Source organism: Myxine glutinosa, unplaced genomic scaffold (genome assembly GCF_964187855.1).
Source record: "Myxine glutinosa unplaced genomic scaffold, kmMyxGlut1.1 SCAFFOLD_702, whole genome shotgun sequence".
Taxonomy (NCBI): domain Eukaryota; kingdom Metazoa; phylum Chordata; class Myxini; order Myxiniformes; family Myxinidae; genus Myxine; species Myxine glutinosa.
In genome coordinates, this window is record NW_027616797.1 from 27,860 (window position 1) to 55,000 (window position 27,141).

The 27,141-nt window shown below is 41.6% G+C and overlaps 1 protein-coding gene across 4 annotated transcripts in view; it reads left to right on the top strand.

The window, feature by feature from the left end:
- LOC144889080 (rho family-interacting cell polarization regulator 2-like) overlaps window positions 1-27,141 on the top strand; it is a 163,489-nt gene that overhangs the window by 14,809 nt on the left and 121,539 nt on the right. Inside the window, exon 1 of one of the 4 annotated variants that reach the window (XM_078768918.1) lies at window positions 6,141-6,473. The exons of 1 other annotated variant lie outside the window; for it this stretch is intronic. In XM_078768918.1, the coding sequence (XP_078625044.1) occupies window positions 6,458-6,473 (16 nt within the window). In that variant the 5' untranslated portion in view covers window positions 6,141-6,457. Of the gene's footprint in view, window positions 1-6,140; window positions 6,474-24,463; window positions 24,679-27,141 lie in introns of those variants that run through there. 2 more of the 4 variants (XM_078768917.1, XM_078768920.1) reach the window with 2 other exon arrangements.

The window sequence follows — 27,141 nt, forward strand, 5'->3', positions numbered from 1 at the left end:
CTTGTGACCCTGATACCAAAAAAAATCGGGAAAGCATCTCAAAATGCAATAGTCCGTGGGCTGAGTAGGGTTTACATGCACCCCCCCACCCCCCCACAACTTAACTTCCTGGGTATGTCCATGTACCCCCCACCCTAGGGGTTAGGAAAAACCATTTTAACAGAAAAAAAACTCATTCCCAAGGTACCTCCCACGCATATTTTGATGTTACCCCCCTGTGTCGGTGATTTCCGAAAATTAGGGGTAGGCGAAATTCAAATGGCCATAGCTTTTTACCTAGTCATCCTATGGTTGCATATGGCCCCTCAAAATGTTTGTCCTGGGACACTCTTTACAATGATATGTGTTATATGCAAATGAGGTCACTAATGAGATCACCAGAGGTCAAACTATGACGTAATTTGGGGGTTGCCCAAAATCCATGACCTTGAAAGTTAAAAATGACCTGAGGTAGGCAAGAAATTGGTAAAGGAATGTTTTATTATGCATTTTTGATAGCACATATATCAAGCCAGTTTATGGAAAAAACAGCTTCGAAAAATTCCAAGTGTTGACTGGTTGGTGGTTGTTTGAATTTAGAGGACGAATTCGAAAAATGACCAAAATTTGTTCTTTCAACCTCCAAAGCATCAATACTTGGTTTTGATGACAAAGATTTGCTAAATGGGTTCAAAGGTGGTATCATAATATAATATTCCAAAACTGGCTATAATCTGACATTCAAGGTCAGATTATCAAGGTCAAAGGTCAACTGGGTGCATAATTTTCTTTCAAGGAAAGTCATTTGCCAGTTCGCAATAATCACAAAACCAACCCAAAAAATTATTACAATTATTTAAGAAATTATGTCACCATTCAGATCCAAGTTACACCATTCCCCGAGTGAATTCTATGCCCCAAATAAAAGCTAACCTGTAAGATGTGACATTGATTGTGGTTCAACCAACTTCACTTCAGTTTAATGACAGAACGTAATCATCGTCGCTCTCACTTCCGCTCTCTTCACTTGAAGATGACATTTCATCACCTTGGTCATTTTTATCAACTCCATCCTCCTCCTCATCATCACTGTTCTCACTCTCCAGTTTCTGTTCAAGGATATCCACCAGTTTGGTTGGCAAAATGTCATGATCTGTCCATTTTGGCTGCAGGGTCCCACTTTCGTCTACCCATCCATGTCCATGAATTGGATTCGGCATATCAGGATTTGGGATGTGAGCTCGTCTCCAAATGGCAACTTGATAATTCGCACGTTCGGCATGCTGTTGCAGACAGCTTTTGCATGGGGGCAAGGAACCCATGTCGAACGACTTCTTGGGACCCAGGGTGCCTCCAGTGGCACACTTAGCCTGTAGTAGAAGGTACCTCAGTTCATTTACAGTTTTGATGTTTGGTTTCCCATACAGTGCACAAGTGAATTCCTCCAGCATGTGCTGGACGTCATTGTCCACTTCCCAACTTTCACCAACTCGACAGAATGCCTCCTGGAAATTGATACTCTTTTGGAGAAGTTTTATCGCTTTGATTTTCCCTTTCCCCTTGAAAGCACTCGTGCTGTCGCAGCCACTGAAAGCATGAAGGCCAAGTAATGCTGATCGTAAAACAGGTGAAACGGATTCTGCGATTTTGTTCATGTCCAAGCAACGTTTCGAATTGCCTTTCCCTGTTTCGAACAGTATTCTGATCCCCTCTAATCGACTAACATGGAACAACAAGATGAAGAAGATATCGCTGTCTAGACTGCGAACCCGCACACATTTGTACCCGACTTCCTTAGCGTACAGACAGTACAGAATGATCCGCGAGTCTGTTTCTTCCTGAGTTGACTTGAGACCAACAAGCTCCTCTACTGAAGTGGTTTCCCCATCAGATGTTAGACGGTATGCCCTCCCTTCTACAACAATGGTAACACTCCGATCCTTTAGTGAGCTTGTGAATTCCCCACCACTCCAAGTGGACAATAGGATTCTGATCAGTTGTTCTTTGTTTTCATCATTGGTTAGGAAAACTCCCCAGTCTTTTGGTCTTCTTGTTTTTTCACCGCTTACGATGAGCTTATCTCCACAACCCCGCCTCCGTCGTTCTGCTGACTTGACTGAATCTGGCCTGTACATGTCTGTGCTGAAGAAAACATCATGCTTTGTTGTTAGAGACTTGAAAACCTTCTGAGCTATTTCCCCAAAAGTGTTTGGTATTTCCCTCATGTAAAAGAAACAAGCATTTCCGTCCTCGATAACCACACTGTCTTTGATATCAGGAGGTGCAGATGAACAGTCCTCGTCCAAATCCTTTACAAGATAGGCAAGTCCCTTAGACTTATCTGTCTTTGCCATATATCCATGTGCTCCTGCTAGACTCAATGGCACTGGTGTTACAGGATAGGTCAGTAGCTCCCGCAGGTCGAGTTTTGCTCCAGGAAGCTTTTGGGACTGAACTAGCAGTTGAAATGCGATGCTTCCCTGCTGCTTATACTCAACGGTTTTATTTGTGGAGGATTTGACTAGCACAGCCTTGTTCATATCTTCCATTGTTTTCAACTTTAGTCTTTTGATCGGCTCGAATAAATTCTCATGTGTCTTCAGCCGTTCCTCTATAAAGTTTTTCTTCCGGTCTGCTCCTGCGGATTCTGCACGCAGAATGTCCCGTTCAACGTCAGAGCTGGCGGTTGCACCAGAAGAAAGGCAGTATAACTTGTCTGCATCCGGAAGTTCGAAGGGGTTATTGAAACTTGTCACAGCTTCTACAGTCCGTTTCACCTGCTTTTCACTGCGCTGCACTTCAGCATGACGTACATCCTTGTGTTTCTTCCCCGTCTCTGCGTCTGGTGCCATGTCAGCCATGCTGTAGATCGCTTGGAAGTACTCAGCCCTTTCTTTTGAAGGCCGTGCCCATCTCTGGTACGCCCCATAATTAGTCGAGATGCCAGATATCCCTGCTCCACTTCCACCCCCTCCCCTGGATTTCGCGTTTTTCATGAATGTCTCTTCAATAGTCTTGTCGACTGCACATCTATTCCCTGGTATGAATGATCGAGCTACACTTATTGCCCCCCGTTTCAACAAGTCCGTTGCTCCAGGATGAGACCTCTCGATATTTGCGATGAAAAGAGCAAAGAATGTCAAGTACCTAGCGTAGTTCTGACCATCGAAACTAAAGAAAAGATCAGGCATCAAGCCAAGACATTCACCATAGAGAACGAAGTCATTTGTCTTCACTGCCTCAAGTAATGGCAGGGCCAACCACACACGATCTATGTAGGACATCCATAGCTTAGCAGTTTTGCCATGTTCACCTTGCCTTACACCATCACGAAACTTGAGGTAGTCTTCTATGTAAGATCTGAGGACTGTATCCTGCAAAACTGCTGCTTCAGTTTTGCTCCCCACTGACTGAATCAGTTCCATGATCAGATGCTTTGATTCCTGTGGACTTCCGTTAAAGGGCAATTTCTCGCCTCGGCCATCAAGGAAACGTACGAGCAGTAGGCGTTCCAACGACTCCACCAACACCTTGTGACAGTGAATAGACTGTCCGTAGTTCTTACCAGATATCACACCACTGATCGATCCTGGTGAAGACAGACCAGCTTCTAGTAGATTGTCGGACAATCCTGTACCTTTCATCATCTTGCCAATCATCTTTGGCAATCAGTCATTTTTCGAATTCGTCCTCTAAATTCAAACGACCGCCAACCAGTTAATACTTGGAATTTTTCGAAGCTGTTTTTTCCATAAACTGTCTTGATATATGTGCTATCAAAAATGCATAATAAAACATTCCTTTCCAATTTCTTGCCGACCTCAGGTCATTTTTAACTTTCAAGGTCATGGATTTTGGGCAACCCCCAAATTACGTCATAGTTTGACCTCTGGTGACCTCATTAGTGACCTCATTTGCATATAACACATATCATTGTAAAGAGTGTTCCAGGACAAACATTTTGAGCGGTCATATGCAACCATAGGATGACTAGGTAAAAGGTTATGGCCATTTGAATTTCGCCTACCCCTAATTTTCGGAAATCACCCACACAGGGGGGTAACATCAAAATATGCGTGGGAGGTACCTTGGGAATGAGTTTTTTTTCTGTTAACATGGTTTTTCATAACCCCTAAGGTGGGGGGTACATGGACATACCCGGGAAGTTAAGTTGTGGGGGGGGGGGGGGGGGGTGCATGTAAACCCGACTCAGCCCACAGACTACAAAGCCCGTATGCATCCGTTTGTATTCAGACATCTTCTTCTTCTTCCATATTCGCAAAATAACAAAAACGGTTTAAACTAGAATGGCACTCAGTAGAGAGCATACCTCCGCCTGGTTGGCCATATCACTCAATGGTGAAGAATCACTTAAAAAATTAAATAACTCTCATATCTGAATCCATATTCAGATCTTCACCAAAATCTAATCAATTCTTCCTTGTCCCACACACAACCTGTCCAACTAGTTTCGTCCAAATTTATCCATAACTTTTTGAGATATCCCGCTATGTATAGTTTTTGGACCTATCTCCCAATGGTGAAGAATCACTTAAAAAATTAAATACTTCTCATATCCGAATCCATATTCAGATCGTCACCAAAGTCGAATGGAATCGTCCTTGTCAGACACCCAACCGGTCCACGAAGTTTCGTCCAAATCCTTCCACAACTTTTTGAAATATCATGCTATGTATCGTTTTTGGCCCCACCTCTCAATGGTGAAGAATCACTTAAAAATTCTAGTAGCCGGATCTGAATCCGAATCTTCACCAAAATCTAATCATTTAGTCCTTGTCACATACGCTACATCTCTGCCAAATTTCGTCCAAATCCGTCCACAACCTTTTGAGATATATTGTTCACAAACAAACAAACAAACAAACAGACAGACAGGGGTGAAAACATAACCTCCATCTACCTTTGGTGGCGGAGGTTAAAAAAACAGAAAATGTAAATTTATGATTTTATGCAGCCTTGACCTTTGAGATTTAGATCTAAAAAAATTAATCAGCTTCTAGCTTTTGATTGGTGAACCAATTCTGTGACCTGCAAATTCTTAAAATTTCAGGTCAATTTGAAGAAAATTGATGATTTTATGCAAAGCTGAACTTTGACATTTTGATCTAAAAAAACCAATTGGCTTATAGCTTTTGATTGGTGAGCCAATTTAGTGACCCAATATGCAAATTCTTAAAATGTCAGGTCAATTGGATGAAAATTGATGATTTTATGTGAAACTGACCTTTGACCTTTTGACCAAATTATTAATTTCTCTTCTCTCCATATTCTTATAATAAAGCTTTGTTGAAAATTTGATGACAAAATTTCAGATCAATTGGATGAAATGGATGATTTTATGTGATGCTGACCTTTAACCTTTTGAACTTTTTACCAAATTATTAAATGTAATTCTCCATATTATCATCACAAAGCTTTGTTGAAAATTTGATTGCAAAACTCGAATGGTAAATTGAAATCTCAGGTCAATTGGATGAAAATTTATGATTTTAGTGATGCTGACCTTTGACCTTTTGACCAAATTATTAATTTGCCTTCTTTGTATTTTCAAAGTAAAGCTGTGGTGAAAATTTTATGACAATATCTCAAATGTTAAAAAAAAGTTACCGCTCGGACACACACACACACACACACACACACACACACACACACACACACACACACACACACACACACACTATACACACACACACACAATATACACACACACACACACATACATACACACACACACACACACACACACACACACACACACACACACACACTATACACACACACACACACACAATATACACACACACAATATACACACACACAATATACACACACACAATATACACACACACAATATACACACACACACACACACACACACACACACACACACACACACACACACACACACACACACACACACACACACACACGATGTTTCACAGTTAAAAACAAATTCTGAACTCGTTCTTATAACGACACAAACTGCTGGGAATACAGATCTCCATTTATTTCTCCCAGGTTGTATATAATGAGTAACCGTATTTGTCCCCGTCAGTCGTTATCAAACACAAACAGAGCGTGGGCGTACATGTCCTGCAAAGGTGGACACGGGGACAGGGGGTGGAGGGAGTGGGAGGGTCACAGGAGGAGGAGGTAGAGGGAGGAGGTGACGTAAACAAGGTAAGCTTTGGCAGAGCGAGCTCGTTCTTTATATACCATAGTAATAAATAGTCGAGCACCTTGTGGTCACGCACTCACACTCTCAGTCACACTCGTTAGGCAGTCCTGTACGAGTGCAGAGCAGGACAGAACTCGAATACCGGTGAAATCGACCAAGACCTTCACCACCACTAACATCAGAGGTGGTGGGAGGGAGACGAGGACGAACCAGGAGGATCCGGACAAACAGGGACAAACGACAAGGATAAAGACGAGTATCAAGGTGCTCGCGGTCTCAATGCGCGATTCCGCAGGTGAGTTGGTGGCCTCCTTTATACCTGAGCAGAGGAGTGAACTTTCCCTCTCAGGTGTTTTTCTGTGTTGCTCCATCACTAGCCAATAATTATTTCGTACTTGAAGAAAACCTGATCGTTTTAGTCTTTTGAGCAGGTGTGTTGAACAATCAACATGTGCATCATCAGGTCAATAGGGAGTCGATCATGGTGATGGTCTTAATGAGGGAAACCTTAAAATAGTTACATAAATAATTAGCTCATTATCTGGACATTATCACAGGTATTCTAACGAACTAATTATATTCATTACAAAATTAACTTCTCAGCTGATACAACAGGCTGGCACAACACAGAAAATGGATGAAGTAGAAATGTATACAGGTGAAAGCAGATGGTATTCATAGAATACTTACTCTGCGCAGTCAACTTGGTGCGACTCGTCTGTTTTTGACGGGTTTTTTTCGTTTATCCAATATGGCTGCCAGACCACGTCATTGATGACGTCATACATTTATCTTACTATAATTCATCAAATGTCCGTCTGTCCATTTGAAGGTACCGCAAAAACGGCTCAACTGATCGCAACGATATTTTGGGTGGGTATTCCAGGGACCTCTGGGAGTAAAATAGGCTATATTGTTTTCCCAAGTTTTCCAATTTTCCAGTTTTTCCAAACACGATGGAATAATATTTACCGATATGAACAGTGATGTGGCTTTTGTTGAAATTCTACGTACCAGGAGAGAGTATATCGACTCCTGACGAACTCTTCCGATATAAATGTGCCGCTCCGAAGTAACATGGCAGCGTGTGCAAAGCGACTGAGAAACAGGTGTAGCGGCCGCTTCCGTGTTACAGATTCGGTGCGCACTCTTCACACATAAACGTGCGACTGAGAAAGACGTGTTGCGGCCGCTTCCGTTTTGCAGAATAGTCAAAATGTGCGCCATGTACTGTTTAGATTTTGATAATTTGTGTGTGATGTGATTCAACCGATGTTTATATTAATTGTTTAAAATAAAAAAAGCCTTCAATTTCTGATATTTTGCCTTTTCATTTGGGCTTCCCAATTGAAGCCCCGCCCATAGGGCGGGTACCATTGCTAGTATTCTCTAATATAATTGTTGCGTAGATCACGCTCAAATTTCAAATTGATTAGACTAAGTGTTATCTCTGTCAAAATATGATGTCATAATTGAGGCACCAATGACATCATCATTAACAACACTTATTCCCCATGAGTAGTTCTTTACAATGAGCCGCGTTTTAAATTTTTTCCATGGAATGGTTTCGGAGATATAGAGGAGCAATGTTTTTTGGTTTTTCCAAGATGGCGCCTGTACCACGTGACCTATGACGACCACGCGACCTAACACGTCATAATTAGCATTAAAATATTCCACAGGAGGAGGCGCTCTTATGGTGAAAATTTTGTGCCCAGCCTATCAGACCAATGGTTGCAGAGAAGAAACATTCATACTGAATGGATGAAGCACTGACCTTGTCGAATTATGATGTCATAATTAAGGTACTGATGATATCATCATGAACATATCTTATTCCTCATAGGGAGTACTTGACAATGCACCATGATTCACCTTTTCCATGGGGTGGTTTCGGAGATTTTTTTTTTTTTTTTTTTTTTTTTTTTTTGTATACTGGATCGAGGCTCGTGAAAGAGCTAACATTTATTTCACAAACAAATCAACCAGACAAACAAAATATACAAAAAGAGGGAGCGGAAGACAAGATGGGGAGAGAAGGGGAAGCACACAACCACAACATTTGAGAGCAGGGAGAAGTGTGGGAGGGAGAGGGCTTGGGGGCAGGAGGTGTGGGAAGGGAAGGGGAGGGGGGGGGGGGGGGTAGAGGTATAAAACAAGGGGACCGAAATTAGCGGGGGTAGAAAAGATCAAGGTTTTGGATGGGGGAGGATAAGAGATGGTGGTGAACAGCTGTTTTAAAGACCTGGAGGGTGGAGTGGGATTGAAGAGAGTGAGGGAGTTTGTTCCAGAGGCGGGAGAAAAGAGATATGAAGGAGTGAAGGTGAGCAGAAAGTCTTGATTTTGGCAGTTTAACCATAAGAGGGTTGCAGGCAGATCTTGTGCGACCTGTAGGAATATTTGGGGGACAGAGCCCAGAGAGGGCTGGGGGGGCAAGGCCAGAGAGGAGTCGGTAGAAGACGGAAAGACCACCAACCTGCCTGCGGTGAGTGAGTGAAAGGCCCTTGGAGTTAGCTTCATCGCGGGAGATTCCAATGATTCTGAACGCTTTGGTTTCAACAGCGTGAAGACGGGCTAGGTGTGAGGCAGGAGCACCAGACCAGAGGGGAGAGCAGTATTCCATAGAGCTGCGGATGAAAGCCTTGTATGTGGTGAGGAGCTCAGGTGTGCCAAGGAAGGACTTCGCACGACGGAGGATGCTCAGTCGGCGACTGGCTTTGGAGGCCAGATTTGAAATGTGGTTTTCCCAGGAAAGATCATGGCAAATAGTGAGACCCAAAAGCTTGAGTGACAGAACTTCTTGGAGAGGATTATTCAGAAAGTGGATGGGAGGGTTTTCCAGTCGGTCTTTTCGGAGAGACATCGTAAGAGTGTGAGATTTATCAGGATTGAAAGACATGTTCCATTTGTTTGCCCAGTCTGTGATTTTGTCCAGGTCTGCAGAGAGTGAGGAGGCTGCAGACTGCCGATCTGAGGGATGAGAAATGGAGCGACAGAGAGTAGAGTCGTCAGCAAAGAGATAGAGAGGATTTTCAAGAGAGTCAGAGAGATCATTGATGAAGACCAGAAAAAGCACAGGGCCCAGAACACTACCTTGGGGAACTCCAGCCTGAACAGGAAGAGGAGATGAGAGAAACCCATTCAGGGCTACACGTTGACTACGACCAGAGAGGAAGTCTGCCAGCCATGCGTGGAGATTTCCATGGATACCAAAGGAGGAGAGTTTGGTGAGCAGAGCAGGGTGCCAGACCGTATCGAAGGCACGTGAAATGTCAAGGGAGACAGCTCTAATTTCCTGTTTGGTGTTGAGGACCTCCATCCATTGTTGAGAAAGCAGAAGCAGCATGTCCAGAGTAGAGTGACCAGGTCTGAAACCAAATTGATGATCAGAGATCAAGCCATTGGAGAAGAGGAAAGATTTCATATCTGAAGCAATGATGGATTCCATGACTTTGCTGATAATTGGGAGAAGGCTGATTGGTCTGTAGTTGCTGGGATCTGTTTTTGCACCTTTTTTGTGCAAAGCGGTGATGTTGGCTGATTTCCAAGCAGATGGCAGATGACCTTGAGTAAAAGAGAGGGTGAAGAGAGCAGAAAGAGGGAGTGAAAGAGCGGAAGAACATGATTTTTAGGACCCGTGGGCTGATGCCGTCAGGACCAGTTGCAGAATCAGAGTCGAGGGTTGACAGAAACTTTTCCACCTTGTCAGGAGGAAAGGACACAGAGTCCAGGAGCAGCTGGGTACGACTGGGTACGGTGGGTACAGAGAGGGATGGGTTTGGGACACAAGATTTAGAGGCAAACACAGAGTTGAGGCATTCAGCTTTTTCGCGTGCGAAGTCAGCCGTTAAGCCGTTTGAGGTGAGGGAGGGGATGGAGGGGGAACAAACACCAGAAACAGATTTGACCAGACGCCACCAGGATTTGGAAGAGGGAGACAGATAAGCGAGTTCGGTCTTGAGAACGGTGAGATATTGTTTCCTGGCTCTCCTGAGGGTGGACACACACTTGTTTCGGGCTTTGTGAAAGGAAATGAGATTTCCTTCCGTTGGATTTGCTTTCCAGGAGACGAAAGCAAGTTGTTTCAGGGCAACGAAAGCAAGTTCTCTCTTTCAGGGAGATATAGAGGTGCAACGTTTTTCCAAGACGGCGTCCGTACCAGGTGACCTATGATGTCATAATTATCATTAAAATTCTACAGGAGAAAGCACCTCCATGGTCAAAATTATATGTCCATCGGGCTAGCCTTTTTTTCGAGAAAACTTTTTTTTTTCATACTGATCAGATCAAGTGTTGTCCTTGTCGAATTATGATGTCATAATGAAGGCACCGATGACGTCATCATAAACATATCTTATTCCCCATTGGGAGTACTTTACAATTATTCTTGTTTCAATTTTTTCCATTGAGCAGTTTCGGAGATTTCGAGGTGAAACGTTTTTCCAAGATGGCGTCCGTACCACGTGACCTATGATGTCATAATTATAAATAAATAAAATTCCACAGGCGGAGACGCTCCTATGGTAAATTTAATGTCAATCGAACCTACGGTTGCTGAGAAAATGAATTTTTAAAATGCAAACACCCATGCACGTACGTACGCCACACGTATGCCACACGTACGCCACACGTATGCCACACGTATGCCACACGTACGCCACACATATGCCACACGTACGCCACATGCACGCAACTGAATGCCTAACCCTGCTTTTCGATTCGCGAGCACAGGGTAATAAAGAATGATAGTCGCCTGCTGAGACAAGGTGTTAGCAAAGGTTCACAGGTAGAATTGGGGATAATTTGAGTTGGACACCAACCTGTCTGCGATACGAGAGAGCAACAGGGTCTGCTTCTTCTTCTTTTTTCATAGGTTCTAAGTCTCATGGAGGAGCTGGGCACAAGATCTTTGAGGTACGAGGTGTGAGGTACGAATAGCATGGTGTTTAAAGGCCCGCCATCCCTCTAGAGTTATCTAAGACGATAACAGACATGACTTACAAACAATCACAGTCGCTGAGATCGGGGGAACTGATGTCACTTCCCAGAGCACTCATCTTCATCAATCATCTTTCTCATTTCCTTGAAAAACCTGCTGCCATATTATTACCCCCACCACCAAAGGTCGATGGAGGTTATGTTATCACTCCTGTCTGTTCGTTTGTGAAAAAAATATCTCAAAAAGTTGTGGACAGATTCGGACTAAATTTGGCAGAGACATATCAAATGCATATGTGACAAGGACGAAATGATTAGATTTTGATGAAGATCCGGATTCGGATCCGGCTACGAGAATTTTAAAAGTGATTCTTAACCATTGGGAGATAGGGCCAAAAATGATACATAGCAGGATATCTCAAAAAGTTGTGGATGGATTTGGATGAAACTTGGTGGACCGGCTGGGTGTCTCACAAGGAAGAATCGATTCAATTTTGGCGAAGATCTGAATATGGATTCGGATGTGGGAATTATTATATTTTTAAGTAATTCTTCACCATTGAGAGATCGGGTGAAAAGTGATATATAACATGATATTTAAAAAAAGTTATGGACGAGTAATGACTAAACTTGGTGGACGAGTTGGTTAGGTGACAAGAACAAGCCGATTAGATTTTGGTTCAGGTCCGAATCCAGATCCGGCCTATCATTGGGATACAAAACATAAAATGCTCACCAGACGGAGGTGTGCACTCTATCTGAATGCCATTCTAGTTGCTGATGATTCCACCCTCTGCCATATCATTTCTCATCCTTCAGACAGGTAAGCAGCAGCCTCTGCCCTCTCTACAGACTTTGATAGAATCAGGAGCTGGCCCAACACTTGGAATATGTCTTTCAACCCCGACAAAACCCACACACTCACCCTATCCCTCTCATCTACTTCCGACACAATCCATTTGGAGGGGTTAAGTCCCACAAACATTTGAGCATCACCATCAGCCATGATTTTTCTTGGGCAGACCATATTTTTTAAGGTTGCATCCATAGCCAGCTGGCGACTGGGCAGCTTCTGTCGTGCAAGGTCTTCCCTTGGCCAATTTGAACTTTTGATAATCAACAAGGCCTTCATTAGGCATTTTGATGAGTGCTGCTCTCCCCCTTTGAGCATGCACCATTGCCTCACACCTTGCCCTTTATGCAACGGAAAGCAAGGCCCTAAAATATTTGGGATTTTCCATGAGGAAGCTGAGTGTCTAGCCCTGCTACATTTTCATTGCAGATAGGTTGTTGGCCTCTTCTACCACCTCCTTTTTGGTCTGGCACCCTCTGCCCTCTCCTGGCTCTGTCGCTCCCAGGTTCTTGCATGGTGCACACAGTCTGCTAATAACCATTTTCTTGTTAAACTCCCAAAATGTGTTTTGTTCCACTGCAACTAACAGCTTTTTTTGTTTTGTTCCACTGCAAACCAAAGAAATACAAATGTGGATACCAAAATATTTTTTTATTTCAACAATTTCTGGAAGAAATGGTGCATTATTTGAAAAAAGTGTTTTCAAAAAAGTGAAGTTTTTGTGTGAAAGTGAAAAACTTTCACACAAAGTTTCACTGAAAGTGAAAAAGTTTCACAAAAAAGTGAAAAAGTGAAAAAGTGAAGCTTTTTTTTTCTTCAAAAAAGTGGAAAAAGTGTTTCAAATGGTGCAATTTGAAAAGTTCAAGGGTGCCAATATTTTTGGCCACAACTGTTTTTGTCTGAAATGTAAGAAATAAAGACCGTGGTACACATCACCATCGGAGAATCGCACGATGTTATTTAATTCCATACCTTGATTAATACTTCTACTGATGCCATGACTTGCGGCTCCACTCTTGATGGGAAGAGAGTTCCATACCAGGTGGGGTTCACCTGTTACCTTTCACAGTGGCTTTTGTGTGACCAATGAATCATAAAATATTGACTCGGGCATAGTTGACGCAGCCATTTGTGAAGTACACATTCTGTTTTGTTTTTTAAACTCCTGTAACAAATGTAGTCAATAATTCAGTGATTCAATGAAGCTCCACTATTGTTCATTTTTCACTAAATAATTGATACCAATACTTTCTGCAAACACATTTTACATGCTTCTTCTCCCTCTCTGCCATTTTGTTTTTTCAGTGTACATATTTATCCCCCCCACCAACAGTATGTTTGTGTCTCCAACTATCCAGGCCCTATTTTACTATTTGAGCTTTTGTCATCAATTTTCAACAAGCCTTTATTATGAGAATACTAAGAAAATAATTACAAATTGGGTCAAAATGTGGAAGGTCAAGGTCATGGTGACTATAAATAGCCCTTATTAACCCGGCCACAGCGCGTCAGCACAAGACGCCCGCCCTGCTTTGTGTTTATTTATTTATTTACCATTGAGATTCAGTGTGTTTGTCCAGGCCATAACATTTTTACCAATTGAGCTTTTGTCATCAAATCTTCAACTAGATGGTATTCATAGAATACTTACCCCACGCAGTCAAATTAGTGCAAGCCAACTCTTGTCTTTTTTTAAGGGTTTTTTTTTCTTTGATCCAATATGGCTGCCAGACCTCATGACCAATGACATCATCCATTTCCATTCTCCAATATAATTGTTGCATAGATCACACTCAAAAAAATTTCAAACTTTTTGGACTAAGTGTTGTAGTCCGCATTGTCGCATTATGACGTTATAATTAAGACACAAATGACGTCAACATTAACAACACTCACAGAACATTCCCCAGGCAGAGTTCTTTACAATTATGTTTCAATTTTTCCCATGGAGCAAAGATTTAGAGGTGCAAAGTTTTTTCCAGGATGGCGTCCTTGCCACGTGACCTATGACGTCATATTTATCACAAAAAATTCTAGAGGAGGAGTCGCTTCTAGGTTGCAAAATTTCGTGTCAATCGGACCATCGCTTGCTGAGAAAATGAATTTCAAAATGCAGACACGTACAAACGTCATACGTACGCATGCAACCGATCGCTTTTTATTTTTTGTATTTGGGCTAAGGCTCGTACTAGAGTGGACACGCGCGCACACACACATACACACACACACACACACGAGCACATACAAACAACACACTTAGCCACTGAGCTTGGGGGAAGTGCCGTCACTACCGTCACTTCCCGGGATACTCTGGGTACCAGCGATGTCACAACAATGGCACCACCTTTCTCACCATACTTAGCGGGGAATTTCCCCAAGAGGAATTTCCTCCCCCCATGGATGCCAACCGAAGGGGGCCTTTTCAAGCAAGGAGGCAGCACACCGGATGGGTGTTTTTTAGGAGACACCATCTCCTTATGGGAGCTCACCTACCCTTTGCCAGATGTTGTTTTTGGTCCTGACAAGGTGTCACAGTCACCCTCCCCACAAGCAAAGCCAGTGAGGGGTGTCCGTTTAAGCCGCTGTCACACCTTGACGTTTTAGCCAGCGTATGCCGACGTATGAAAAATTTGGCTACGTTAAGAGCACGCTGAAGCACGCTGGCATACGTCGTAGTACGCCGAGCTCGTCGACAAATTTCGTGCATGCACAAAATTTGTCGACGTATGCCAGCGTATGACTCACACCAGCACTCAATTTTGATACGTCGGCATACGCTGGTTAAATCGTCAAGGTGTGACAGGGGCTTTAGTTGCCGAAAAACCCAACCAGGCGGCAGGTAGCACTGGGTCACATGTTACCAGTGGCAGTCCCAAAAGACTAACCTCGCCTGAAAAAGCCTTTTCGCTTCGCGAGCGCGGGGTAACAAACCTTTATCATGAGAATCTAGAGAACGCAAATTGATAAAATGTGCAATTGTTTTGAACTGTCGTTTTCTTCTGGTTTATTTTGAGTACAGAGCGGACGCGGATGGGCTTTGCATTTTGAGATGCTTCCTAGTTTTACTTAAATTGAATTATTTACTTGAACAATATGAAACACAAATCGCCTTCTTGACACTTTCAAAAACCATTCATTTAGCAATACTAGGCCAAAATATTACCACTTTTTACATCATCACAACCAATCAAATGTTGTGCTCGCAGACCCCACCCATGTCCTCTTTTCAAAGACTGTCTGGCGCAAGGTGTTCTATGATCTCTATTTGTTTATTTAATACTTAAAATCTCATAGCTTCAGTGGGCTTTGCCGCCCCCTCGACAATCATAAAGGGAATTCATTGCCCCTTCCGCAAGTGGGTTACAGCGACTGTCGTCGGAGTGTCCCCTTGTTAATTTTTTTTCACGAAATCTGCTCGGCCTGAAGTTGGGCATAATTTTGAGGGATGAGGATCTGGGAGATCAAAGAGAAATGGGAAATGAAAGATGGAGAAGGGTTCGGAGGGCCGAAGAGAATATTTTGAGACGCTGCATGCATAATGTGCATGGCAACACACTGCCATCACCATGGCCATCTTGTTTACACTTTGGCACAAAGAGTGAGCAACTTTGATGAAACGCTGCCTGACTGTTTAAAGCCAAAGATGCTTACAAAATATGTTCATCCATGATATGGTTTTCCTTTTTTTTACCCTGTTTACATTTTCCCATGGTTTCTCAAACAGACATGCTGTTTAAGTCCTTTATCATCGGCAGTGCATTTTTTATGAGCGACTTCATTGGGGGTTGTGTTTAGGTTGCTTTGTAATTGACGGACTCCTTATTTAATAACTATAATCAATGGATCAGGTAGAGGGCATACAGTAAAATTGATAACATTGTACTTGACTTTGTGCTTGACTCGATTGGTCAAAGGGCTAACCCTAACAACCCTAACCCTAACTTGAGTTGTTAGGGTTGTTAGGGTTAGGGTTAGTGTGCTCGATTGATTACAGTGTGCTTGACCTTGTGCTTGACTCGATTGGTCAAAGGGCATTGCCCTCTCGAGTACGACTACTAAGGAACAGTTGAGGCTTTATTTGTGTAATTTTCTGTCTTCATTGTTTATATCTCGTTTTCTCCAACATCCAAGGCTTTTTGCATTGGTTCATCAACATGCCCATGTATGTTCATCCCATGGCCTTCTGAGTGTGGCGTGCCCTCTGGATTTATTATTGTGCCTTCTTGCTTCGCTGATTAACGAGATGATGCCCACGATGTACAGAGCACGTTTAGCCCCTTGGTACAGTGCTCGGAGTAAGAATGGTCATGATTTGAGTGTTTGTGTGCGCATGTTCACTTTCAGTGTGTCTCAAACTTGGGAATGTCATGGCGACAATATTTATTCCCAGGAAATTCACCCCCTCCCCAGGGGACGGATGAAGGGGGGGTGTTGGAAAGGGGTGAGGGGCACTTCTCCGAAGCTTTTACTCCATTTTCAGCGTTTTTCAAACATAACTTCATAGCAACACAATGCCGGCATTACTGCCATGAGATAAATTAATATGGGACATATTTGAAATTTAAGGTTTATTTCTTGCATTCCTGTTTGATTCAAAATTGTTAGCATAGGGCTTGTTGGTTGGATGTGATATTATTTACATATATATATAGCTTTTTCTAACCATTGACTGACTCACTGACTGACTAATAATGTTTGGTACCTTTCCGGGCGTCGGCAAATGAAAATTTATGTAAAAAAAACATTAAATGCATACGTAAAACAAAAAACAAAGAACAAACCTATCAATATCTAGCATTTAAAAATTGTAATTTATTTAACTGTGAACTGTGAAATAAACATGACAATAATGTACATTAAATTAAAAAAGAAAAAGCATCTGCAAGGTAAAATTTACGTAAAAACCCGTAAAGGCGTCTGTAAAAACAAACAAACAAACCAAAAAAAACCTCAATTGATATCTAACATTTGAAAATTGTAATTTATATAACTGAAAACTGTGAAATAAAAATCTCAATGGAAATTTTCCATTTTACGAATTTTTTTGTGAAAATCATAAACGTATCCGTAAAATAGATAAAATAAATAAATAAACTTAAATTAATATCTAGTTCTAGTAGGAGGTCGCTGATGCTGGCCTATAATCATAAAGCTTCTATTTATTATATACCTATGTACGAAGCACGGTTTGTTATTGCTTACACAATGTCTAAGCATGCCCCACTATTATATACATATATACATATATATATATATATATATACATATGGAGGGGGGGGGGGGGGGAGTGGGGGCAACTTTAGATCCGATTTTAACGTGCGCAAGAGTTGAACAGAAAACGTCATGAAAGCTCAACACGACAAAAAAAAAATTCTGCGAAAAGAGTAGAGGGTGAGGGAGTGGAATCCGTTAAGATTGGAGTGTCTGGTTAAGTGTTTCAGGTTAAGCAGTTTGGAGTTTGTTCCATTACCAATTAACCTGCTATCGCTTGCCAGAAAGGGCCTTCCTTATCAACCATTTCGTTGGTGTGCTTGCTTGAGTGCTTAAGCTACTTGGTGAGTGCTCTACAAGCTGATAGGTAATGGAATACACCCCGGGATTCCTCCAAACCTCTTCCAGTTTAGTAGCGATTGTTTAAACAGGTACATTGGACTGTATTGACTCAATTACAGACTTGGCATTTAATATGGAATATATTTTTTCTTGACTTGGGTTTACTTTCTGCACTCGGTATATCAATCTGGTGAGTTTCTTTTACGCTTCGGTGATTTCTTTGTTAAAAGAACCATGTCACTGATTGTCTGTCGCAGCAAGAAGTCAATAACAGGATTATATCACAGGTGGCGTGACAAAATGTACGGACAGGTACATTTGACGATTGGCTTCACAATCGGGTATATAAGAGTTGTTGCGTTCTGTATTGGTGGAAAACAACTGCTGTACGTCTACAAAAGTTATTGCCGCTTCCTCTGGAGATGGTCCGTCAACTCGACAATGCTGTTTGTCATTTAGTGGTGGCTTTATGAAATTCCGGTATGAAACAGCGTGCTATTGCTCGGCAGTATGGCATCACTCAAGGTCAGGTGTCAAAGATCCTGAAACGAAATGCTCAAAGGGGTGTCCCTACTCCAATACCGAGGCCAGGACGTCCCCGCATAACAACAAGGAGGGATGATCGCCAGTGAGACCGCAATGGCCGTACCTAGTCAGCTAATCGGCTTTGGGCTGAGTGGCAGCAACTGACAAATGTGCCTGTATTCAGAAGGCTAGTCAACCAACGACTGGTTCAAGCAGACTATCGTGCCAGGCGTCCCCTGAGAAAGCCCCGTCTGACCAGACAACACCGCCAACGCCGATTGCAGTGGGCCAGAGAGCACCGTCAATGGCAGCCAGGACACTGGAATCACGTGATCTTCAGTGACGAGTCTAGATTTCTGGTCTATTGTCAAGATGGCCGTGTCCGAGTGCGCAGACAAGTGCATGAAGCCTACAACGAAGATTGTATAGTGCCAAGAGTCTAAGCTGGAGGTGGTGGGGTGACCGTTTGGGCTGCTTTTCATGCAGGGGGCAAAACTGACCCGGTTGTTCTGAATGGAAACCTGAACCAGTTCAAGCACAGGGCCATTCTGGAAGAAACATTGCTTCCATTTGTTCGTGCAGCCTTTCGAGGAAACTTTGTCTTCCAAGATGACAATGCACGGCCTCATCGTGCTCGCATGATCCAACACTTTCTTGCTGACCGTGGTGTAGAGCATATGGAGTGGCCTGCCATGTCCCCGGATATGAATCCGATAGAGAACTTGTGGGCAGAATTAACGCGTCAAATCGACAACTTGGACCAGCAGGCTGCCTCTGTGCATGAATTGCAGCAGGCTATTGTCACCATGGCAAGCGATTCCTGTCCAAACCTTGGAAAATCTCGTGAACAGCATGCCTCAACGTGTACGTGCTCTCCTGAATGCTCGTGGGGGTTACACAAAGTACTGAACTGTAATTTTACTGTCCGTAATCCCAGTCGTAATTTAACTTTTGTTTTTGTTAAAAAAAAATTTTGGCTAATGTGCAAAATAAAAAGATACTTCTGGAAAACGCACAGGAGTTTAACACAGTACTGTCCGTGAATTGAGTTCGATATCAGTTTACATCACTTTCAAGGATCAATTTATTTGCTTCAAAATGTCAAATGTGGTTTTTGTTTCTTTTAAAGGTCACATTAACAAAATCTAGAATAGTTTCAACATAATTCCAATGAACATTTGGTTCTAAGTCATCTTGAAAAGTAAGTTCACCCCGACAAAAAAAAGATGCCATATTAAATGCCAAGTCTGTAGTTTGTGGTTATAATATTTTTTACTTCCTTTAGGTGCGCCTCCAATATAAACTATTTATACACCTTAACACAGAGTTTGTCCAAAATGGAAGACACTTTTGGGGAGGGGCGAAAGGTAAATCGCTACAACCTTGGTCGCGTGACCTCTCGTCCCACTGGAAGGTTTGGTTGATATTGGATAAATAATGACGGAATGTATCGCATTCACTGAGGCAGACAGACAGAAAACACCAAATTGCATATTTTGGTATATGTATATGTATATGTATGCAGTTTGTGGTGAAAATATGAGCTTGATTGGACAATATTTAGAGGTTGCTCAAAATGTTGACAAATTTTAATGAATAATAAGATACATAATTTTTAGCATCATACATCAATTCGTCGATAATCATCTATTTTCAATTATTCAAATTATTTATTATTGTTATTGTTGTTGTTTGTTTGTAAACTAATAAATAATTATGTACAATGTACCATTGTACAATGTACATGTATGTTCAATTGTTCATTGTTCATTGTTCAATGTTCATTCATATAGTCAAATTAAGATTAAAAACAAAACAGTAGATTAAACATTCATGTATTAATTTGACAATAAATCATTTATCGGAAAAAATAAATCATCCATCAGAAAATATAAAATATCTATCAGAGACGATAAAACAAAAATATATCAGAACAATTAAAACAAAGTAAACATCAGAATACACATAATTTGAATGATTTTACGTAACATTGTTTTCAGAAACTTGTGTTTCAAAACATTGCCGACTTCTTTGACAAGATGGCTTTGGTTAACACTGGAAAGTTTGCACGATGAAGTTTCACAACTCTCAACACAAATTGCTTCTGCTCTTCATTCTTGGTCAGTGTCATGGAAAGTTTGGATGAGAGCAACACCTCGCTCAGCACAGTCATTGATAACCTTCATGCTGCGTATCTTCTTCTCAAGCTCTTGGTATGAGTTGTCTGTGTTCCAGAGGTGTGGCTCCTTTTCCAGAAAACTCAGTGATACTTTTTTGTCAGACTCTGAGATGACAACACCAAATAATTCAAGAGATCGACTTGTGATGTAGGTGTCCACTGAGTCAGAAAGCCTGAAGGCGTTAGCATCTATCCCATGAAGATTGTTTGGCTTTGGAGCCCGCTCGAAGTTCTTCACCATCTTTGCCTTTGTCTCATCATCCACCCGGCTATCAAAAAGAGCTAATGCAGCAAGGTGATCTGAGAGATTTACTCTGTCCAGAGTTGCCACTATTGCTGGAGTGATCACCTTGATGGGAGCCTTTTTCGCCTGTTTGGCAGAAGATGGACTTTGGAGTTTGAATTCATTGTCCCCTGAATCGAAGCTTTCAATCTCAGACTCATCATCATCATCATCAACCACAGCCGATGTTGATGGAACAGATTGCAATGCTGTTAGAGTCTCAGCAGCATGTTTCTTCTTTCTTTTATCTTCATTCTCAAGCCTGATACGCTTTCTGTTCTCCTTCACTGCCAGAGTGTTGCCCACAGATTCCATACGTGAACTTGAGGGATCCTCACGCTGCATGATAAGGAATGCTTTGTCTTCTTCATTCGTCATTTTCTCAAGCGCATCATTTGGTGAGATATCGAAGAGGGATTGAAGATCATCTTTGAACATCTGCTCCTTCACTCTATAGTTTTCGAATGTCTTGGTTCTATTTTTCTTTACCAGTTTGTGGGCATCATACAACTTCAAAAGTTGGCGCTCACAGGAATCTACTCTCTGCACTGGAATTCGTGCTTTCTCCCAGTATGCACACAGAGCTTGTACACTAGGTTTGGCACTTTCACGAACTGTATGATGTTCTTGTATGTGATGGTACACCATTTTCTGCAATGTGTGTCCTTTGGTTGGTAGTCCCCCACATATTATTTCCTTTTCAGACTTGACCAGCAACCAAACTGTGGAAGAGCTGCGAGTTTCTGCCATCTGAAAAAAACAGGATAAATTTAAAATGTTATTTTTTGAGCAACCTCCAAATAAGTTCCAATTGACCTCATATTTGGTTCCTATGATCTTTATAAACATAGCAACAAGGGCAACCTTATGGAGCATGGACTTTTAATAGTATTAAATATTACATATATCTGTGGACCACCCTAATATATATATATATATATATATATTGCATAAAATCACAATTTTAGTCCAATTGACCTGAAATTTACAGAATTTGCATATTGGGTCACTGAATTGGTTCACTAATCAAAAGGTAGGAGTGGATTGTTTTATTTTGATCAAAAGGTCAAAGGTAAATGTTGCATAAAGTTATCATTTTTTGTCCAATTGACCTGAAATTTTATAAAATGGCTCACACTGGCTTAAAATCAAACTGGTTTAAAATGGCTTTTTCAGAATCATTGGAATCTCCCGCGATGAAGCTAACTCCAAGGGCCTTTCACTCACTCACCGCAGGCAGGTTGGTGGTCTTTCCGTCTTCTACCGGCTCCTCTCTGGCCTTGCCCCCCCAGCTCACTCTGGGCTCTGTCCCCCAAATATCCCTGCAGGTCGCACAAGATCTGCCTGCAACCCTCTTATGGTTAAACTGCCAAAATCAAGACTCTCTGCTCACCTTCACTCCTTCATTCCTCTTTTCTCCTGCCTCTGGAACAAACTCCCTCACTCTCTTCAATCCCACTCCACCCTCCAGGTCTTTAAAACAGCTGTTCACCACCATCTCTTATCTTCCCCCATCCAAAACCTTGATCTTTTCTGCCCCCGCTAATTTCACCCAAAATCCACTTTTTTGAAATACCAACTTTTGTCCTGGAAGTCCTTGGTGTCCTTGTGTTTTATACCTCCCCCCCCCCCCTTCCCACGCCTCCTCCCCCTAAGCCCTCTCCCTCCCACACATCTCCCTGCTCTCAAATGTTGTGTTTGTGTGCTTCCCCTTCTCTCCCCATCTTGTCTTCCGCTCCCTCTTTTTATATATTTTGTTTGTCTGGTTGATTTGTTTGTGAAATAAATGTTAGCTCTTTCATGAGCCTCGATTCTGTATCCAAAAAACCCAAAAACAAACAAACAAAAAAAAACAACACATTTTGTCTTATAAGAACTTGCATATTGGCTGACGGGATTTGTTTACCAATCAAACGCGAGAAGCTGTTGGTTTTTTTTAAAGATCTAAAGCTCAAATGTAAAGGCTGCATCGAATCATCAATTTTCATTTTGTATTTTTAAAAACTGTTTTCGTTATTTTTAGCATATGGAAGAAGAAGAAGAAGATGTCGAAATACAAACTTACACCGATGGGCTTTGCATTACTTTTTCAGATGCTTTCTAGTTTGCTTTGCACTTGAAAGGAAACGCTTCCTGGACAGTTGTTGTTGTTAAACTATTGTCGCAACATCAAATGCGATGAAGAGAATAGACTTTTTTGTTTGAAGTGAAATAATGTTTGCTATGAAATGCCTCATCGAACAATTTACCTAACAAGGAATAGCTCTTGTGTCCATTCCGTGAAGTCAGCAGAGCATGAAGCACATAAGCTCCTCTGTGTCTTCAAGTACCATCCACCTGGAGAGATTGATTTAATGATGGAGCTGATTCCTTTATTTGGTGAGGCATCAGATAATGTCACATGCTAAGAACAAATGAGTACATTATACCTTGGAGCTTGGCCAGTGGCCAGAATAGCCAAATGTTTGCGTCTCCGGAAGAGAGACAGAGTGTACTCTGGCTTGTCCAGTTGTCATGGAGATCCGTGTGTTTGATTAGCACTAGTGCTTTCTCTAAACCCATTATCGCTCTCGTCTCGTACCATTGTGGATTGTGCATCACTCTCCTGCAGGCTGGCGCACAATACCTGGGGCATGCCTCGGGCCTGTGAGATGGAGAAGAGGGTTCTTTGACAGGCAAAGCTAAAACAGTAAAAGTGGAACATGAATCAGAAAACGAACCTGTACTTTTGCAGTACGTTGGCTCTGAATATTTTCCGATTGCGCACACGCAGAGGAGTGAGATAATGTTTTACTCTGTTTACCTGTCTGGCAATCAGACAAAATTGAAAATCATTTTGAAGATCAATTGGAAAAAAAAATAATTATGACGTCATCGGTCACGTGGTTCGGCCGCCATCTTGGAAAAACCGAAAAAATTTGCACCTCTATATCTCCGAAAGCGCTGAATAGAAAAAAATTAAGACATGGCTCATTGTAAAGAACTCTCCATGTGGAATAACATCTGTTAATGATGTCATAGTTGCCTCCATTATGACGTCATAATTTGACAAGTACAAAACATCATCCGATCAAGATGAAATTTCTTGAGCATAATCTAGGGATAAATTGGTGGAGAAAAAAATTAAAATGATGACGTCATCGGTTACGTGGTTCGGCCGCCATATTTGTTTTAACACAGAAGCCTCAACAACCACTAAAAACACATCCTGGCGAGGATCTGCAATCTCTGATTGCTCTTTCTTGTTATTTTTGCTTTTGACATCAAATTTACACCCATTTTAGGAGCCAAACCCGTACGGAACAATGACCTCAGGACCAAGCAATACATGGCGGAGTAGTTGTTCTCAATCCAACAGTTAAAATCTCGAATGTTTCCAGCTTTCTTTTCATCGTTGCTTTAATTTAAGAGCTCTTCAGTTGGCCCAACAAAAGCCATGTGACTTGATACCACCGCAGTATTTACTTCTTATATCATAACGCACCAGTGTCAATGCGATTCACCTGTGTTCGGCGTTATTATTACGCGCTGATCTGCTCAAGTTTCCACCACATCTGGCAATGCATTCTTACTGTTTCAGATATCCCAGAGTTAGTTCCGTATTTCTGCCACAGCACGTTTCCTCACCCGATTACGATTAACCGACATACTTCTTGTGGGCGTGGTGTGGGCATGGTATGGGTGTGTGAGTGTGCGTATGCCACAGAGGAAACCTGTGATGTGCAGATAACGCTTGTGATCTTAGAAAGCAATTTCATTGCAGGTTTTGTAGACACTGATTAAAACCAATCACCAATTTATGATACAAAAACCTTCTTTTTCTGAAATGTATCGACTCACGTGCTCAGGTGTACTTGTGTCCACCTGTTGCTCTCCTTTTTCTCAACGTTGTGTCCATCACAATGGAATAATTGCATCATTGCGAGTGACCACGCCCTTGCGGACACGTGGGGCAGATCGGTTGCTGAATCGATCATTGTTTGAAATGTAATTTCTGTGCTCAGACATAAGTAATGGCTCTGCGGATTGAAACAGCAAATTGTCAGCAGAGTGTGTTTGTCAGCTAACCCTAACCCTAACCCTAACCCTAACAAATCAGCAGAGTGCCAATCTTTCATGAATCCAAACAGACACAGCACTCTAGAGACAGGTACGAGCTCATCCACGAGGTATTTCACGTTTATTGCTCCGTTGTTTCCCATAAGTACCTTTTAGGCATTTCCTCTTCCATCTGTTTAATTCCCATTATTTATATGATTCATGACACTCTTGATATTATACTTTGGATCACGGGAAGTTGTTTCTGCAAATATTTTAAAGTCCTGCCTACTTGGCATCATTGTTTGATTGTTTTCATCATGATGTTTTGTCCCTTATTCTTTTGATGTCTTTTTATGATTTCCAAGGTCCTTGATATGTACACACTTCACCTTGAACCTCAGCAAACACCGCAGGAATAAAAGTAGCCAGGAACATTTGTTGTACCAAAGGTTTTTTTTTTTTTCAATACGATTGAACTATAACGATGCATTATGAGGACAGTATACTATGAAACAAGGGTACAAGTCTTCCACGAGGACATAGCAGCCACACCTTAAAATTGGAACGTGTTGATTTTACATTGAAATAAACAACAACAACAACAACATGCATTTTAAGGCCATTTTCCCTGCTCGAGCGGGCGTTAGCCTTGCGGTCCCAATGACAATCGTCTCCATTTTGCCCTATTTTCTGCATCTCTCCTTGTTAACCCCCTTGCCCGCATTTCTTCTTCCACCATCTTTAGCCAAGTCTTTCTCGGTCTTCCCCGTCCTCTACTTCCTTCTACATTCATTTCCATCACTCTTCTCAACCAGTCACTTTCATCCTTCCTCAACACATGACCAAACCATCTCAACCTGTTTCTCTTCACAGCATCAATCACAGGCTCTATTCCCATCATCTTTCACAATTCATCATTTGTCTTCCTCTCTCTCAACGATACTCCGCACATCTGTCGAACCATTCGCATTTCCACCCTTTCCAACCTTCGTTGCTGCTCTACGTTCATTACCCATGTCTCGCTCCCATAAATCATAACACTTCTCACACATGCAGCATACACCTTTACCTTCAGCTTCAACGACACTCCCCTCCTCATCAGCACGCCACTCAGTTCCCGAAACTTCTTCCATGCACATCTCACTCGAGCAACCGTTTCCGAGTCTGATCCACCTTCTCCATTCAACATGTCTCCGAGGTAGCAAAATGTTTTCACACCTTCCAGCTTCACGCAGTCTCCAAGATCCAACTCAACATTTCCTCCATGTGCAGCTCCCTCTGTGCACACCTTACATTTGAATGTAGCTGCCACACTGGTTAATGACCCTCTCAGACCACTACATTTTTGATGAACCCACTCAGAGCACATTGTACATTGAATGGAGTTCACTCCGACACCCTTCCTACACACAGCACAGGGCCACTTCCCAGTTCTTTCCACCTCACCACATGCTTTATTACCACTTGCCATCACCTTCGTCTTTCCGATATTCACCTTCAGACCTTTTGTCTCCATACATTCCACATTGAAATAAAGAAATAAACAAATCATTAAACCAATAAATATGTAGGCAGTGGAGCAAGATGGAAGTGTATATAAATATATAATTCATGGTGATATGTTCGCAGCGGTGGTAAAAGGTAAAGTGAATATAAATAAATAAATAATTCAAGGTGGAATGTTGGTAGTGGTGGTTATAAGTAAAGTGAATATAAATAAATAATTCAAGGTGGAATGTTCGTAGTGGTGGTTATAAGTAAAGTGAATATAAATAAATAATTAAAGGTGAATGTTGGTAGTGGTGGTTATAAGTAAAGTGAATACAAATAAATAAATAATTCAAGGTGGAATGTTGGTAGTGGTGGTTATAAGTAAAGTGAATATAAATAAATAATTCAAGGTGGAATGTTGGTAGTGGTGGTTATAAGTAAAGTGAATATAAATAAATAAATAATTCAAGGTGGAATGTTGGTTGTGGTGGTTATAAGTAAAGTGACTATAAATAAGTAATTCAAGGTGGAATGTTGGTTGTGGTGGTTATAAGTAAAGTGAATATAAATAAATAAATAATTCAAGGTGGAATGTTGGTAGTGGTGGTTATAAGTAAAGTGAATATAAATAAATAATTCAAGGTGGAATGTTGGTAGTCGTGGTTATAAGTAAAGTGAATATAAATAAATAAATAATTCAAGGTGGAATGTTGGTTGTGGTGGTTATAAGTAAAGTGACTATAAATAAGTAATTCAAGGTGGAATGTTGGTTGTGGTGGTTATAAGTAAAGTGAATATAAATAAATAAATAATTCAAGGTGGAATGTTGGTAGTGGTGGTTGTAAGTAAAGTGAATATAAATAAATAAATAATTCAAGGTGGAATGTTGGTAGTGGTGGTTGTAAGTAAAGTGAATATAAATAAATAAATAATTCAAGGTGGAATGTTGGTAGTGGTGGTTCTAAGTAAAGTGAATATAAATAAATAAATAGTTCAAGGTGGAATGTTGGTAGTGGTGGTTGTAAGTAAAGTGACTATAAAAAAATAATTCAAGGTTGTGATAGCATGTCATTTTCATTCTGATGTACTATATTCTGTTC